Consider the following 16,677-nt stretch of genomic DNA (forward strand, 5'->3'; position numbering starts at 1 on the left):
ATGGAATTTGCTGTGTGACTAACCTCTTGTATGGGACCAAGGGTTTCTTGGGTAGATGGGATGCTTGGAGATCTGGACTTTGGACATTGTTCTCCTGAACCCATCTGTAAATGGTGCAGCAGCTCAGTCACCTAGTTAGAACTGCTAAACTATTAGGTCTTAGAGGGCCAAAGTCAAGTTTATGAAAGTCAATATGACATCAGGTGATTCTGTAGTTTTAGAATAACACAGGGCTGAGTACTAAGTACTGTAGATGAACTTATTTGCCTAGGCAGGCTCTTCATAACTTTTATGATAGCACTGATAATGAAACAATCCAGGTGATTAAGGCTAGTACTACTTTTGAAAAGGCCATCCTGAAACAAATCTGACTCTGTTGGCATCAGCATTAAGTTTCTAATTGGCAGTAACAGAGTCCTCAGCATACTCTTCTGACTCCAGTGTATTGCAAGAATGACTGACTGCTAAGGGCAGTTAAACAACTTCATCATGGAGGCCTGCACTGGATACTCACTCAGACAAAATAAAGAAGGTTGAGATCTTGGCATGACAGTTGAACAAGCAGCACAAGTGAGAGGGAATTATCTTCCCCAAATTCTGAGGGCTGTATAAGAGGCTTCTTAAACATGTCCTCGTCTTGGCAGCTTCAAGGTAAAAGGAAGAACAGGTGATCCTGTAGGACCCTTTGCTGCACATGAAGGACCAAAACAGCTACTTTAGAGGTTATGGGCTTGAACAGATTAAATGAACTGGCCCTGGACAGGACAGACTGATGAAAATTGACCTCTCCTTAATCATCTGGCCAGTATATGAGAAATTGTTTGGACTGTAGATTGTATTCAGCACCTTGGTATCAGGGTGAATTTTCCAAGGCTCACAGAGATGGTTTCTCTTTTTGTATTGTACTGGGCAGAAAGTGCAGTAATTAGCACATGAGGAGGATTAATGTGACTTCTAATTACAGTTTTCTTCACATGGCCTAGTGAGTGACCGCTGCTCTTCAAGAAATGCAGAACCCTCCCAAAGTGATTGCACCCTTTATGCAGCAGGAATGTGAGCAGTGTGAATCGCACAGGCCTTTGCAAGATTTGATCTAGCTAAACCACAGGCTTGTACTTTCAAGCTTACTGAAGGATTTAGCAATGTAGCATTAGTCATAGGGCCAAATCTACCACAGACCTTACTCCATCAAGACCATTTGGTGCTACTGCAACACAGACTTTGGTTCATGGCATGGGTCTGAAAAAAAACCCCCAAACCTACCTCAAAATATTGTGAATATTTTAGCACATTTGTGCATATCCACTACCAGTATGGCCTAAGACAGGCTTTAGTAGCAAAGCCAGCTGCTCTGTAGAGAAGGTGCTTCGCAAGTCACTTCTCACACCCGGCCAATTATAGGCAAACACAAAAGAGCCTAAACAGTGATATACTAACTGACAGTATTTCCGTGATTTGGCTCCAACAGAAGGATTTGTTTTGTCAGTGTCTCTTCCTTCATTCTGCGGTGCCTTTGATTAATGTGCTACAGGCTTCCCCAAAAGATAACAGAAGCTGGATAGGAAAATGACCTAACAGCTCATCTTCCTGCCTGATGGGATGAATCGTTCCTGGTTCCATGTGATCAGTAGATCAGCACTGTGTACAATATGTGTACTATATCTAGATATATATCTCCACAGATGCAGGGAATATTTGACCTAGGTATATCTTTATTTCTTGTATTCAAAAATACATGAGAGGGAGAATAAATAAATAAATAAATGGCAGGTGTGTTTCTGACTCCTATTAGGTATAAGGCATCCTGCAGAAAATAAAATTCCACTCCAGGAGCTTCAGAGTGTTGCCAAAATCAGGGGTGACATGTAGGGGGTGCATGCAGGTGTATGTGCACCCCCTGAGCGTGGCAGTGCACCCCCTGCACAAAGGTGCCATGACAGTGCCAGTGGCGTCTGTGGCAGCTCCCAGCTTACCGCCACTGGGCTTCTGCTGCTGCGCTCCCACCACTGCCAGTGCGGCCGTGCCTTGCCCCAGCTGCCTGGAGCATGCACTGCTCATGGCCAAAATTGTGGGCTGGTATAATCATTCTTCTGGTAAAGATAAACTGAATATGCTTTGTTGAAATTCTGTGGCTAGTCTTCTGGAGAAGGTCAGCTGGGGAGGATCATAGTGGTCTCCTGTAGCTTTAAAAATCTGTTAACTTGGTTATTTAACTGCACTAGTCTGCAGTTTGTGTTGTTTTAATACAAAAAATACAGAGATGCTTAGGGTAAATATTCCCTGCATTGGTGGATCTTCCAGCATGAGCTCCATTTTAACTCTCTCAAAATGAAATAAACACAGTTGTTAGCAATATGCAGCTAAGCTACTTAATAAAAATGTGGTGAAGCAAATCAAAATGTTGTTATCCGTGTTGTCCCATTGTGGCTCTGGGATGCCTTTTGACTTTGAAGTCAGATATGCAATACGCTCCAGTTCCCAGAATGCCTTGAATAAAAATGTTTTTATTGCTTTAAGGATGAACAAATTTAGAGTGATAAGTTGAACATATGTGTAGCCACCCCACATTAGTGTTCTTGCAGTGCCTTGGTTCTGATTGAGTTTAAGGTTGGAAGAAAAATGATCCAAATGTTCTTTAATAATCAAAATATATTAGTACATATTTCTGTGGAAATTCTTAGGGTGTTGCAAAAGCACTTAAAAGTCCGGTCTTGTCAGATGCAGTGTGCTTCTTCAAACTTGTTGAGCATTATTGGTTTGCACTGGAACTGAAGGGGACACAGTGATCTTGTGGGTTTGTCTTTATCACGGGATTAAGAAGAGATGGTTCAGATTAGATTTTTTTCTATGCTTCCCCTGCTGCATTAGAAACCTTGCCAGAACGTGAAAATTGGTATCAGTGCAGGTTTAGTGGCTCTACCTGGGTTTCTACCAGTAGAGCATCTAGCCCTATACTGTTCACAGGACCTACGTTACCTTAATGTTTTCACCCACTGAAAAACAAAAGTTTTACCAAAGCCCCACTACTTACCTCAGTTTCCTACCATAGTTATCATGTTTTCTTACCAAGAGGTGCACTTGCTGTTAGCAGAAAGTGTTTCTGGTGACAGTCTACCATAGTGAAGTGTGCCTGAAAACAGGAACACAGGCTTCCAATGTCCTATCTCTGCCTGCAGCTGTTAGCCACCAAAGTTTCAAAGGACTTTCCTTTTCAGCTGTGGATAAGCAGTAGGTAAATGAATGGAAATGTAGGGTGCCTAGACACAAACGCGGAGGCTGCTGTGATGTGCTGGAATTCCAATGCGTCGGAGCAAATTCAATTGATTGATTGAGTCTGTTGGATTGTGGCAATTATCACACTCCAGCAGCCTCTTGCGTCTCATGTATGTGTCCCCATGCTGAAAAATGGTGGTGAGGGTGCTTGAACTGAAGCTTGTTGAACAAGCTTCAGTTTAAGCCCCCCGCCACCATTTTAAAGCACTGGGACACTGATGCATGAGTCGTGGACGAACAGCTCTCGGAGCTGATCTGATATAAAGTGCTGCCCCCCTCCCACCCTGGAGCGTGCATAAAAGTGCCCATAGACTCCGACAATCACCGAAGGCTTGGTTCAAATACATTTCACGTCTCTCAAGTGTGGGTGTACTTCCTGCTTACTGTACATTTAGATCTCTGATCAGACTTCATTCTTCTGCTAAAATAACTCCCTTCCTCCTTTATCCCTCCAACTTTTACATTTTTTTCCTCTCATTATCCCCTTTGGATCTTTCATTTCTTAACACTTTTGTTACTGTTGTAATATGACATGCATTGGTAAAATGCCCATCATCCTAGCATTGGGCAGAGTAACTGTTTGTAATGACTGTTTGCAATTGTGTAGGAAGGATACAAATTACTGATTTTTATTTATTTTTTTTACTTCCTTGTACTGTGTAGCACTTTATTAGAAAGGGAGTGTAGAGTTCAATCTGGGTTGAATTCGAGTCTTTCCATGTCAGTGGGCTTTTGGCTAGGCCTCACGATTGGAAGGGTTTAAGACAGCTGCGGACTCAAAGGGCTTGGTCAGACCAAGTGTTTACACTGCACAATCAGTATTACACTTGTGTAAAAAAGGTAGATGGCACAAGCCATTGCTAATTTCCCCAGTTTCATGTGAAAGTACCCCTTAAAGCAAAGAACAAACATTTGGGGAGGTTAAATTGGGTTCAGAATGGCTGCCCGATTTAAACCTAGCTCGTTCCAGTGCCAACTTTGCACTTACAGACCCGGTCTCAGTGACTGGCAATCAGTTTAAATCCGGACCAGCCAGCACTCTCAACCCCCATCCCACAAGCTGCTTGGGGCGCAGCCAGTTTTATCAGCATTCATCACCACTGGAACCAAGCAAGTAAGTCGCAGTGGGAGGAATGGGGGTGTAGGTTTGCTGGGGGGGGACTCCACCCCACCCTACCCCACCCCACCTGCAGGTCATACCTGCCTCCCCCCCCACCCCACCTGTAAGTCACACCAGGCCCTCCTGTGGGTCGCACTGACTCTAACCATACCTCATGGGTCATGCCTCCTCCCCATCCTCTGGCAGACTCCCAACCCCCTTGCTAGTGTCTCGCCCCACATACCGACTTACCTGATATCAGGAAGCCATTTTGAATTGAGTCAACCTCCCGCTAATGCCCCTGAATGTCTGTACTTAGCCTAAAAAACAGGAAAAACTGGAACCAGTGTAAGTTATGCCCATTTAGGTATCATATGTCCATCCAAGGGTAACAATTTGGTGAAGATAAACATGCTAATACCTACTCCCCTGCCACCTAATGACGTACAGTAAGTGCTGTCTACTGTGAAGCAGCTACCCAGGGATGACTGTTTGTGTCCACTTCAGATCCCTGCATCATCTATATCAGTGAACAAAACCAATACATATTACATGTGGGTGTGTATTCGTCAGTCCATACCCTAAGTAGAAAGAAAGGGCTGAAAGAGCTACTGTATCATTTATATTAAGACAGCTGTTACGATGGATGTGCAAAAGGCTGCTCTTGGTAAAGGGACAATGCTGATTGGGTAGCACCTACACTACCTGGTGTAGGCATAATCCTCTTACTCCATTCTCTTTTAGGTGGAGCTGGTAGCCCTGCCCATACTTGCAATTACTTGACAATTCCCATCATAATATTCTGTTTTCAGTTGCATGTGTATGTGTTTTTGTTTAGTATTTTATTGTACTAGTTAAAGAATGAATCTGTTTTTATATCTTCTTCCTTTCCTTCCTTATCTGAATAGAGATGTGGAAAGCAGCGCACGATACCGAGAAATACCAACTAGGAGACTTAATGTTCTTTTAGTCCAGGGGTTCTCAACCTTTTTTGTACCAGGACCCACTTGCAAATGGCCAGTCCTGAGCCAGTGCCCCTCCTGACCTGCTGCCCCCTGCCCTCAGTGTGTCGGGCAGGGGGAGTATGTGTGGGACATAGGGGGCCCCAAGCAGCTTCTCGCAGGCTGGAATTCTGCCAGCCTGCAAGGGAAAAGCCACCATTTCCCACGTTTTTCTCCTTTAAAGGAATCCATTTTTAAAGTTTGTTGATCCAGTTTTCTATGAAAGGGTTGCGAACTGACGTTATTCTTATGACCCACTTTGGGTCACGACCGACAGGTTGAGAAACACTGTTCTTGTCCACTGGTGTCTGTCAGGCTACATTCTCTTCTTAGTGAGGGAAAGGAAGACGAGAGTATTCTGGAATCTGTTTTAGGGACACTTTGTTATGTTAGGATTGTTCTGACTTCTATGTTGCGAGCAGTTTTGCCATGGTTGTTCAGTATAGCCAAACTGGCCATTTTCTCTGTGCCTTTTAGAGAATGAATGACCTTTTAATAAATAATTGTAAAAGCTGTGTCCAAGAAATACATCCACAGGCTGTGTTTTTAATGTGGCTCTGATTAAGCATGTGCTTGAGTGCTTTGGTGAAAGTTATTCATGCAAGTAATCCCATTGAAACCAGTGGGAATGCTCATGTGCTTAAAGTTAAGCATGTGCTTAAGTGCTTTAATGAGCTGAAGTCCAAACACGGGTAACATGCCAGCGGCTGCAATGGATCTAGAGGATGATAGTGGGCCAAAGCCACTTCTTTAACCAGGATAGTCCAGTTGTCTCCATTGAAATCAACAAATTACTTCATTTTACATCAACATAGCTGAAAGCAGGGCCTTGGGAGCTTGCCCTTTAAGCACCATATCTTAAAGACATTGAGCCTGGTCAAACTTCACTGGTGTTTGGAGTTGAGAATCCCGCGCACCTTGCAAAGCTAACACTGCGGTCTGAATGGTCTAGTGCTAAATGCCCCAAGGATTCCCAGTCTGGAGTACTATGAAATACCACCCCAAGCTGCTGTTTTATCAGATATATGCAAATAGCCCTTTACTTTAATTTGCCACCTGAGCTCTGTCCCCTAAAGGCCCCTGCATTTGCTAGCTCCCTAGCCTCATGCTGAATCAAACCCCAAATCACCTTTCATGTCAATTGGTTTACAAAGATTTTGAGTTCTTGGAATCAAGATTTTATTTTTTTTCTTTGAACACTTTTATTCCTTTTTTCCCCTAAATTAATGTATTTCCAGATTTGTTTCTTTCCTGCAAGTCAATCTCGTGTCCCTTGTAGGCATGACGGCTATTCTGATGTCAGCCACTGGACTTCCTGTGCATCTAAGCTGTGTGCCGCAACCTGCCAGCACGCGTAGAGCCACTAAAAAATACAGCTCAGTTAAGGAAGGGAGGAAGATGGCCAAGAAAGGTAGTTGCTGCTCAAGCTCTCTGATATTTGCTTCCATCTCCTTCTCTTTATCTCTCTGAAGTCTCTATTCTTCCCCCCACCTTGGCTTCTCTACATTTATGCAATTAATAACCTTCTTCACATCACAAGGAACAGACACTGGTCAATAAGACGATAAAAATCGACTTACTTTCCTGGACTAATAGTCACCAGCACCTGTATGTGTATTGAAGTCCTGTGTGGCAGTCACCCTAGTTCCCCTCTGTCACTCACAGTTATGGCTTTCCAGCACATGCTGAAAGTCAATATACTGTTGCTCTTCCTGCATAGGGAAGTCAGGGTGAGCTGCAAAAGTGAGCAGCTACTGTGGAGAGCATCCTTTTATCTGTCCCCTCATTCTTGTCTTGGATGAGTCTCTAGTTTGGCAGCCCTACTGATTATGCCTGAGAGAGGAGAGAGAGGAATCCTTTCAGGCAGCAAGTCCTTGCTCATTTAGTGCTGAATGGGGCCAGCCCCAGGTTGGGTTCTAATATCAATATTCAGGCATCATGGGAACAGCAGCTACCAACAACCTGGTTGCAAAGGTGAGGTGAATCTGGAGCAGGTTCTCCACCTCCCTGCAGGATGGACCCCTCATGGAGGATGGTATTTCACAAGCAGAGGCCTACAGACAGATCTGGGTCTGCCTGTCTGTCAGTGCTGTCTTAGCACTCTGCTGCATTTGAAGGCCTACAGCAGAGTTGATATGGAAATCATGGTTAATCTGACTTAGCAAAAGTTTACTAGCTCTGAGGCAGACACACCCAGGTGTTCTTCCACTCCATGAGACTAGTCCTAAGTGAGTGGGATAGAGGCTGGGCCCAGGTTTCCATCTGAAGGTGACACGGCGCTGCACTGCTCTCGGGTAAAGGATGGATGGAGAATGCAAAGCCCTGCCCTCAGCAGCCTGTCCAAAAGCTGGGGAGGGAGCTTCATGAGGATGGGTCACTCACTTGCTTAACTGTGCATCCCTCCAGGCTGCAGCCCTTGCTCACTGCTCAGTACTCCAAGCAGTGGGGCTGAGAGACACCACAGCTTGAGCAGCCTCTGCTGCTGTATGCCACAAGTGACACCTCCCACATGGACCACCTCCATAGCTAACGTCTAGTGGAGCTGAGGAGAGGCTCATGAAGGAGGGAAAGGCTGCTTGTGGGGGAGCAGGTTTAGAGAGAGGCAGCTGGCTGGCTCTGCAGTTGTAGGAGCCAGTGTCAGTTTAGTCCCAGTCTGCTTCTTTAAGGGAGACTGTGGAAGAAGATTCAGAGGGAAAGCATTTTGCTTCGGAGCCCATAGAGAGAGGGAAGAGGAAAAAAATACAGGTTTTCTTTTAACAATGCAGGTTTTAGCCACGTCAGTCTACAGCCAAAACATATGTAAAACTCTTGGCAGAGGTGATACTTTTTATTAGACCAAATAGCTGGTTGCAAAAAAAATTCTTTATTTGCAAGCTTTTGGGTCCACTTGCCCTTCCTCAGGCAAAGGAGAATGTATAGATTATAACATTTCTCCCATTCTCCCAGGTAGAAATGAAACTTCATATTGCACAGGAAAATAAAAAGATGCAATTGGTTCCCCTGGGTAAAAAGTTCATTTTATGCAAATTAGGCTCAAATAAAAGTTCAAGCAGTATGTTTACCTCCAAGTTGTCTGATGGCAAACTGGGTGTTTATAGCTTTTAAAGAAGAATTCAGCATTGTTTATTAGAACTCACCTTGCAAGATGAGTAGCATTTTTATGGGGCAAGAGTATGGGCAAGGGCTGGCATTGTGCTGAGCTTGTAAAGGGAAGAGGAGTTTAAATTTGATGTGGAATTAGTCAGGAAGCTGGTGGGATGGTCTCAGGAAGGAAGAGTGCGCATGCATGTGCGTGAGACTGAGCACACAAATACAGAACAGACAGGTGTGATCGGAGAGTGGACCAAGGGAAGAACTTTAGCTGTAGTGAACTGAGCGAATGGAGGCAGGCGATACAGAGGTGTTTGTGTATCCATCGGCGATGTCAGACCCCCTCTAACTCAATCTGCGAGGCTGTTAGGTCTCATCTCTTTGGTCAGTCTCTCGTTCTAAAATACTTTGCACATTGCCCTAGTGCTCCGAAAACAAACCCTCGAAGCAAAAACTGCGAGGCCATTCAGCTACTATTTTGGTAGCAGAACATCACGTACATTCATGGCTATGTGAGAACATATATTGAGATGCCTCTCCCTGCCCAGCCCTGTGAGACTGCCTGGGTTTCTCCGACCAAGGTTGTGAATCAGATGAGGGAATGAGGTTAACATAAACACGACAGCCAGGTAGGCAGGGGCTTTCCAAAGGAGAGTGAGCTGGCACCAGACTCAGTGCCAAGACCATCAGCTGAGTCCTCTGCTGCTAGGCTGTACCACTGAGACTTGACATGTGGCAGCCAGCAGGATGCTCAGAGTTATTTCGCTGCCATCTGGGTAATTGGCCTGCTCCTTGGCCCGCCCTCCTCTGAATATCAGTCCTGTCTGCTGGAGCCAAGAACACTCCACACTTCCTCCAACCTTTGTCCATGTGAACAGAGAGAAAGCAGCACCCACCAGTGAGTGAATAATAATTCACAACATGGAGCAGAGTCCTGAGGCAGTGCTGAGTATCTGGAGCTCCCATGTGGCACCCTCAGGATTTGGCCCACTGTTTTCATTCTGTTGGTCTAGCACCTCATTATTGCTGCACAGAGATATTTTATTAAACGTGTATTTTCCAGCACAGTGCTCGGTCATTACCTGCAGCAATTAGGTATCTCCTGCTCCAGCAGGAGAGAGATGGTTTATGCCATTAACATTTGCTTGCTCATGTTGGACATAGAGGTGCAGCTACTTGTGGGTCCAGCTCTTCAAGGTCCTGAGCTTTCCATTTCCTGTGTGGTGAGGCTGCTCAGTTTCTCTAAGGAACATCCCTTTTAGTGCAAAGGGGCTCTGGTCCTTGTCTCAGACCCCAGGTCTTACTGCAGCAGAACTAATGAGTCGTAAGGACCGTCTGGAATCTACTTCTCATTCTAGTTATTGTTTCGCTCAGTCCCTCTGTGTAGATCTTTAGTATCTAAAGATCAGAAAGGGGAAGCAATATCCTTTTGGTCCTGTTACATTTCAGAAGTTGTTACAAATGTGCAGACACACACATGTACACACAGCTATAAATAGATGCATCCAAAGTGTTTTGTTTCTGTGTGTGCACCAGTCCATGCAGCATTTACCACACCTTCCAAATTGATCCTCCCATTGCTGTACACAGGAGGCCAAATACTGGCAATTTCTGTAATGTCTCAAGTCCCACACCCACAACTACCCATGCCCTCACTGGTGCTGGTGTTTCCATAGCAGTACTACACGCTTTCATGATGCAGAACATTTTAATAAGTAGCTCAGGTTGGTAAAAGAAGAAATCCAAGCTATGTGCCAGTTGAGAGAGATCTACAGGAGCCAGCAATGTGGATTATGCATCAGTTCTATGAATAGCTTCCTTGTTTAATGTAGGCTGGCTAATCAGTTGATTTTTGTTGTTATCTCAGTTCTGAAGGTGATTTTTCTCTCTGGTGTGGACAAATTGGATGGTTTAGCTGTTGCAAGTCAAGCTGCCTCAGAGTTTTCAACCTCCTTAGAAAAGAACACAGTTTTTAGTCTGACATAAGGCTATAAGGTGGAGTCTGCAAAAGGATCACAATCCGTCAGCAAAGGGAGAATAATCTAGTGGGTGCATCTGTTTTAGGTCTCTGTTTAAGTCTTTTAACATGACTGTCTTGGAAACCAAGCAGGTTGGTGGACCTGACAGAGAGAACAACTAGTCCAGCCTGCCTTGAATAAATGAAAAGGAACATCAACCCTTTAGCCTTTCCCCTTTGTCTTAGGAAGAGAGAGCAAACACACATGGTAGAGGTCACTCTGAGTGACAGCACAACCACTAGACAGCTTCTGGGCCACAGGAGTATAGGGGTCATTAGCCAGTTTTCAGCCAGCTGCTTGTCATCCTCTTGGGAGGCATTTTTGCAAGGAGAGGGGGGTTCATAAGGTGCGGTCCCTGGATTCTCTGCCTCTCCTTCCCATTTGCTAATTCACTGTACCTGTGCTTCAGTCAGGGTTCAGTTAGTCTGGTTCCACCAGCCATTGTCCAGCAATCCACCTCTCTGAGCTTTTTCCCAGGCAGATACCTTTGCCTGTTTTTCCTCCTCTGTGCTCTGGGAAGGACAGAAGAAGATGCTGAATGCAGCAGCAATGAACATAAGGAAGAAAATAAGTACTCTCCCTTCAATACCGCATTCATCTTGCAGAGAACCAGGAAGAGAGCTGAATCCCAAGCAGACAAAATTCAAGCACTCTCCATTAGAGCAGTGGCTCTGAGGGAGATTACTCCCCACACTTTAATTCCACGCAGGTCTGGGGCCTTCTTGGTCTCCTTGGTTATGTAGATTGTCACTAGGATGGTTTTTGCTCTATCGTTGCAACAAACATTAGATTAGTAAGAGCTAATTGAAGGGGGTGACATAAAGTTCTAATGCAAAGCTATCTGTGCCAAGGGGCACAAAAATCTTAATGCCATAGAGCATATACAGTACTTCACAACCACTGCTGAGAGCAGTTGAGCTATTTGGGAAATAAATACAGAGATTATTTCCAATTAAGGTGAAGGAGCAGTTCTTTCCTCCTTTTCGGCTCTTGGATATGTCTGTTCCACCTTCTCTGGATAAGTTTTGATGCCAGTGGGTTCAAGCTTACAATTCATAAACCACTGGTTTTGAAGCCAAAGAACATGGAGTGAGACTATCAGGGAGCAGGGAAGTCTTTCCCTAACCTCAGTTAGGATTCATCTCTCCGTATCTGGCATATGCCATGTATGAAAAGGATATCTGCAGCAATCCATATGGTTCCATTTAGTATCCAGAAGGAATTGTGTTATTGCTGTCAGCCCCAGGCTGCTGAGCAAGCATTCAAAACACATCTGTTAAATGTTACCACAGAAAAGCATCATTTTTAGCAAGCAGTTCATTATCTACAGTGGGAAGGACTAGGAAAGCATCCCCTCTCTCGCCTGTAAGCCAAGGAACATTGAATATTTCTTCACATTGCAATTAATCAATAAAACAGCAAATGACCTGTGGGTGGAAACACTATAATGAGGTTATGCAATAGCATTTTCAGTTCACTGTGGAGTTCAGAAAGCATTAGAGTGCCATTCAGTGTTTGGCCCAGAGTAGTAGTAGATGAGAGAAGATTTAGACAGATGCTTGAACCAAATATCTTTGCGGTATGAAGTGAGGTGGTTCATTTGTTAATCCATTATTGTTGTTGCCCTCATTTGGTGCCTTAGTCTGTCAGTGTAGGTATCATAACCACTTACATCTCTGCTTCCAGCTCTCTCAGCTTGGTTTGGGTGATGATTGGTTTGCTTTATTGAGGCCAGGATATCAGTCTGTATTTGGAATTGATATTATTGTTCAACATTTGGAGTTAATTAGCTGCATTCAAGTCAAGTCGGTTCCAAGGGTCAAGAGAGTCTCTTGGGGCCTGATTTGCAAATACCCAGCACTCAAAACTGGGCCCTGATTTTCAGAAGAGCTCATTCGCACACTCTTTGGCATACACATTCTCCTGAAAAATACAGCAGATTCCTTTGCTGCCTATATGAGCACTTTGAAAGTGTAGCCCTTAGTACCATGAAACCATGACTAGATTTGCATGCAGCCTCTTTCAACTTGGCTGGGCTCATGTAGCTATTTGTGGGAATTATTGGCATGGTACCCACACAAGGCACATTAATATATAGAGATAATGTACCACAATCTGGTGCCTCTTTGGCAGAAATTTAACTAGTAGCTAATAATGGTTCCTACCTTGCTTAATGCAAAAGTAAGAATCTGTTTAGAAAAAGCTGTTTGAGGCCCTTTCCTCTTAAATACTCCTTTATTATTGCCCCTTTTCTGTATTCACTTAGCTAGACAGGCTGGCTTGGCACTGCTGTTTGTCTGTGCTGAGAATGGCGGGGTATTGACTTAGGGAGAACCCAGGTCTCTTTTTCCTTCCTCCTAGAGGATTCTTGCTTACATATCATCAAAATTGTGATGTCCTCTCCAAATTCATTTCCTGTGGGGTCCTCTGCTGTTCACAGAGTTCTGTGCAATGGAGCAGGTAATAAAAACCCTTCTCTCTGTCTCTGTAGTGCTCAGTGAAGACACAGAATGGAAAGAATCTGCCTGAAGCCACTCATTGTCCCCATGCTGCTTGTTTCAGTGGTTGACATCCAGTGTAACTAGAAGATGCAGCACAACCATACACTATCATAAGAAAGGCACTTGCTCTTACACATGGTATTTGCCCTAAAATGTAAATAGCTCAGTAAATACCCAAAATCAGAGCAACCAGAGTGCAAACTAATCCCCTTTTTGAGATGGTATACCATCATCACAGTGTATGGGCAAAAGTTGCAGCAGTAGTTACCATCAAAACATCTCCCAGCTTCAGGAATCTCTGCTTTGTCCTTTTGTCCTCACTCTTGTCCTAGTCCAGACTGGGTGTCAAGTGTTGCCTTTTCTTCCTCCTCTTATTTAAATATAATTTGTAAATCCTTCTGGAGTGGGATTCTCTTTCCTGTTTGTTGTGTAAGACCATGTTCCTGTTGTGTAAGGCACAAAGTGCCAGGGTGTATGCACTTTCTCAGAGGGACCTTTGGACAAGGCATGTTCCCCCACAATTTTGTATGTGGGAGGATTGCTAAAACTGCTTTAATTTATCACATGCCTTATAAGTGGGAACAGGTGGCTGGCAGTGTTATGACAGCCCCTAAGCAGAGATTCTGCAGCTGGTAGAACAGTCTCCACTCAAGTGCTTTCCTGTCTGTTCTTTTGCCATCTCCTGTCTCTGTCTCTTCTGGTTTCACCAGCTCCCAGCCAAAGGAAAGGAAGAAAAAAAGATCTTAAAAAACATCAGCCCAGAAAGAAATGCTACAGGGAGAAGTATTGGCATGCAGTCCTCAGGATCCCAGCCACAGCCTCTGGCCTGTGATTGACATGACTATAGCAACTTTCTCATCCATGTTGGTGAGGCTGTTGGGGAAGTGGGTGGTGATGAGGTATGACAAGCAGCTAGCACTGCTGCTTAGGGCTCATACAGTGTTCTTCATCCAGATTTTCCAAGACACTTTATGAATGCATGGGAAGTCTGCCTGCCTCCAGGCTTGTCCAGAACCAGCAGAGCAGTGTTATCTCCCTGCCAGGAAAGGTGGACCCTCTTCATAGTGACCTCAATGGGTTGCCTAAGGTTATACAGTGAACACAGCCCTGCAAAGGCTGCTAGGATAGTTCCAACTGCCACCTATGCACAGCCTGCCCTCTCCCAGCATGCACACACCAGCCCTACTTCAGCTTTCCCCTGCTGTTTGTCTACCATGGCAGTGGCCATATAGGAACACCCCCACGTCCTGGAGAACATTCTGCCATGGGAAGTGCTGGGTAGGAGTTGTCAGGATCCCTCTCCCTCACTTTAAGACTGTGGCATCCTTCGCTCTTCTCCCTGTGTAATAGCAGAGAGGACTGTTAACTTCATGCCTCTCTGCTGATATTTATGTCTGCTCTGGATCTTCTGTGCCCTTCTGGCAGCCTATACTTTATGCAGCTTCCTTTTCCTGAATATATAAGCGTTGAGTTGCTTGGAAACACTCCTGAACTCAAGCTGGGTCATCCTTACCACTGCTTAGCAAAACCAAAGAATGATGAGGCCCCTGGCCTTGCCCCTAAGTAGCTGTGGGCAGAGGCTGAGGTTTTTCTCCTGCCTGAGGTATGACAATATCTCCACCACTGGGTGCACTTTCCTGCTTGTACAGTTTCACATCCATAACCTCATAGTTTCATAGTAGCTAGGGTCAGGAGGGACCCAAACATATCATCTAGCCTGACCCCTTGCCACAGGCAGGAATGAATGCTGGGTTCACAAGACCCCAGACAGGTGATCATCCAACCTCCTCTTGAATTTGCTCAAGGTAGGGGCGAGGACTACTTCCCTAGGAAGTTGGTTCCAGACTCTGGCCACTCTAACTGTAAAATATTACCTTCTGATCTCTAACCTAAACCTATTCTCCATCAGCTTATTCCCATTGTCCCTCATCACCCCAGGTGGTGCTGGGGAGAATAGGGCTCTTCCTATTTGCTGATGATCTCCCCTGATGAGTTTGTAGGCAGCCACCAGCCTCAGCCTCCTCTTGCCGAGGCTGAACAGGTTCAGGTCCCTCAGTCTGTCCTCATAGGGCCTGGCCTGCTGCCCTCTCAACAAACAGGCAGCCCTCCTCTGAAGCCTCTCCAGGCTGGCCACATCCTTTTAAAGTGTGGCGCCCAGTACTGGACGCAGTACTCCAATTGCGGCCTGACCAATGTCACGGGCTGAGGAGGAGTACTCCTCCTTGGTGATAGCCCCTCCCTTCCACTGAGGACTTCTGAGGTCCAGCCATGGAGGAGCATTTATAAAGGGCTCTAAAATCACAACACCAGCTGTTACAAAGGCCCGAGTCACACCCTACTTGGGTCTTGTGGGAAGGAGAAAAGTAAAGGAGATTCATAGATTTCAGCATCTTCACAAGTACAAAGTATGAAATCCTTCTCTGGGTTGAAAGGAACATGTAGCCACGGTCACTGGAAGTGGAGACCTGTGCACACAGACATGCACACACTGACGTACAGTGAAACTTGTGTATGGGAATGGCCCAATAAGTCATCTTGCTGCTCCCAGCCCAGTGCAGTGTGCTATGGAGGTACCTCATGTCTGTGTGAGGGCTAAAATGTGTTTTGCAGGCCCCTCCTGAAACTGCTGAGGAAGCTCTCGGGATAGTAACTCTCTATGCTTATGGCCTGTGCTGTGTAGTTTGACCTGGGACCTGGAAGGCCAACAGCCTAGGTGCTGTGAAATCCCCTTCACCTTGGCTAGTACAAAGTAGTCTCCAACCTTTATGCATTAAGTTCCCTGGAATGGCACATATGGTAGCCTGAATCAGCAGCCACTGCAATGGAGCCTGTAGATAGTGTACAGTCAAGGGTTGGTGCCTCAGGGCCCATAGAAGAGCCGAAGGTCATGCAGTCTTTTCTGTGGGGGGTAATGCCAGAGTCCCATCTCTGACCATCCCCTCAGCGTCTCTTCCAGCCTGGCTCTAGGACCTAGTGCAGGTGATGGAGGGAGAGGGATCACCTCACAGGTTTCATCTCTCTTTTCATACCTTCTTTCAGGAATCTGCCATAGCTCTGCACCTCATTGACTACAGCCATTTGTAGATTCCAGCACAAGACTGTCCAGACAACAGTTCTTAATGCCTGGAGGGTCCTTTTAGTCTCTGTTGAGGGAGGAAGAGTTGCTTTTCCTATTTTACAGAAGTACAGGGACACTGTAACTTGCTTGAGGTCACACATATGAGTGGGGGGCAGAATTGAGAACAGAAGTGAAGTGTTCTGAGTCTACTGCAGCACTTTAAGGATTTCTCTGTTGGCTTAACTGAAGGATACATATTTGGCAGCTTGCATGCTATGAGCGGCTGTCACCAGCTTGCCTCCGTCCCCCTTTGAATCAACATCATTAGGAGCTGTGTGAAGATTCTAATTGCTCAGCTAAATCGGAGAGGGACACCTCTCCCTGCACCCCCACTGGCCTCCACGAGAGCCATGAACTAGACCCCTTCTCAACCAGGTTGAGCACGGAAGTCAGGTGAGAAGGTACTGTCAGGTCTCTTGATTTCTCTGTCCTTTTTCCTGCAGCATGCTCTGGTTTAGGGGGCATATGGCAAAAGTCTTAAACTTGCCATAGAGTGTCAGGGATGCCTTGTGCTAAGCGAGAGGGAGGGAAGGGCAAAGCAAATATTCTTGTGGGTCTTTCTTGATCTAACACTGTG

At 45.4% G+C, this 16,677-nt stretch overlaps 1 protein-coding gene across 12 annotated transcripts in view; it reads left to right on the plus strand.

The window, feature by feature from the left end:
- Positions 1-16,677, plus strand: part of DTX2 (deltex E3 ubiquitin ligase 2) — a 69,458-nt gene that overhangs the window by 40,282 nt on the left and 12,499 nt on the right. For 6 of the 12 annotated variants that reach the window (XM_090026399.1, XM_090026397.1, XM_090026400.1 and 3 more), the window contains exon 5: positions 6,653-6,784. The exons of the other annotated variants lie outside the window; for them this stretch is intronic. In XM_090026399.1, the coding sequence (XP_089882525.1) occupies positions 6,653-6,784 (132 nt within the window). The remainder of the gene's footprint in view (positions 1-6,652; positions 6,785-16,677) is intronic. 12 annotated transcript variants of the gene reach the window in all.

Source organism: Crocodylus siamensis, chromosome 13 (assembly GCF_052110815.1).
Source record: "Crocodylus siamensis isolate JL-2025a chromosome 13, ASM5211081v1, whole genome shotgun sequence".
NCBI lineage: Eukaryota > Metazoa > Chordata > Crocodylia > Crocodylidae > Crocodylus > Crocodylus siamensis.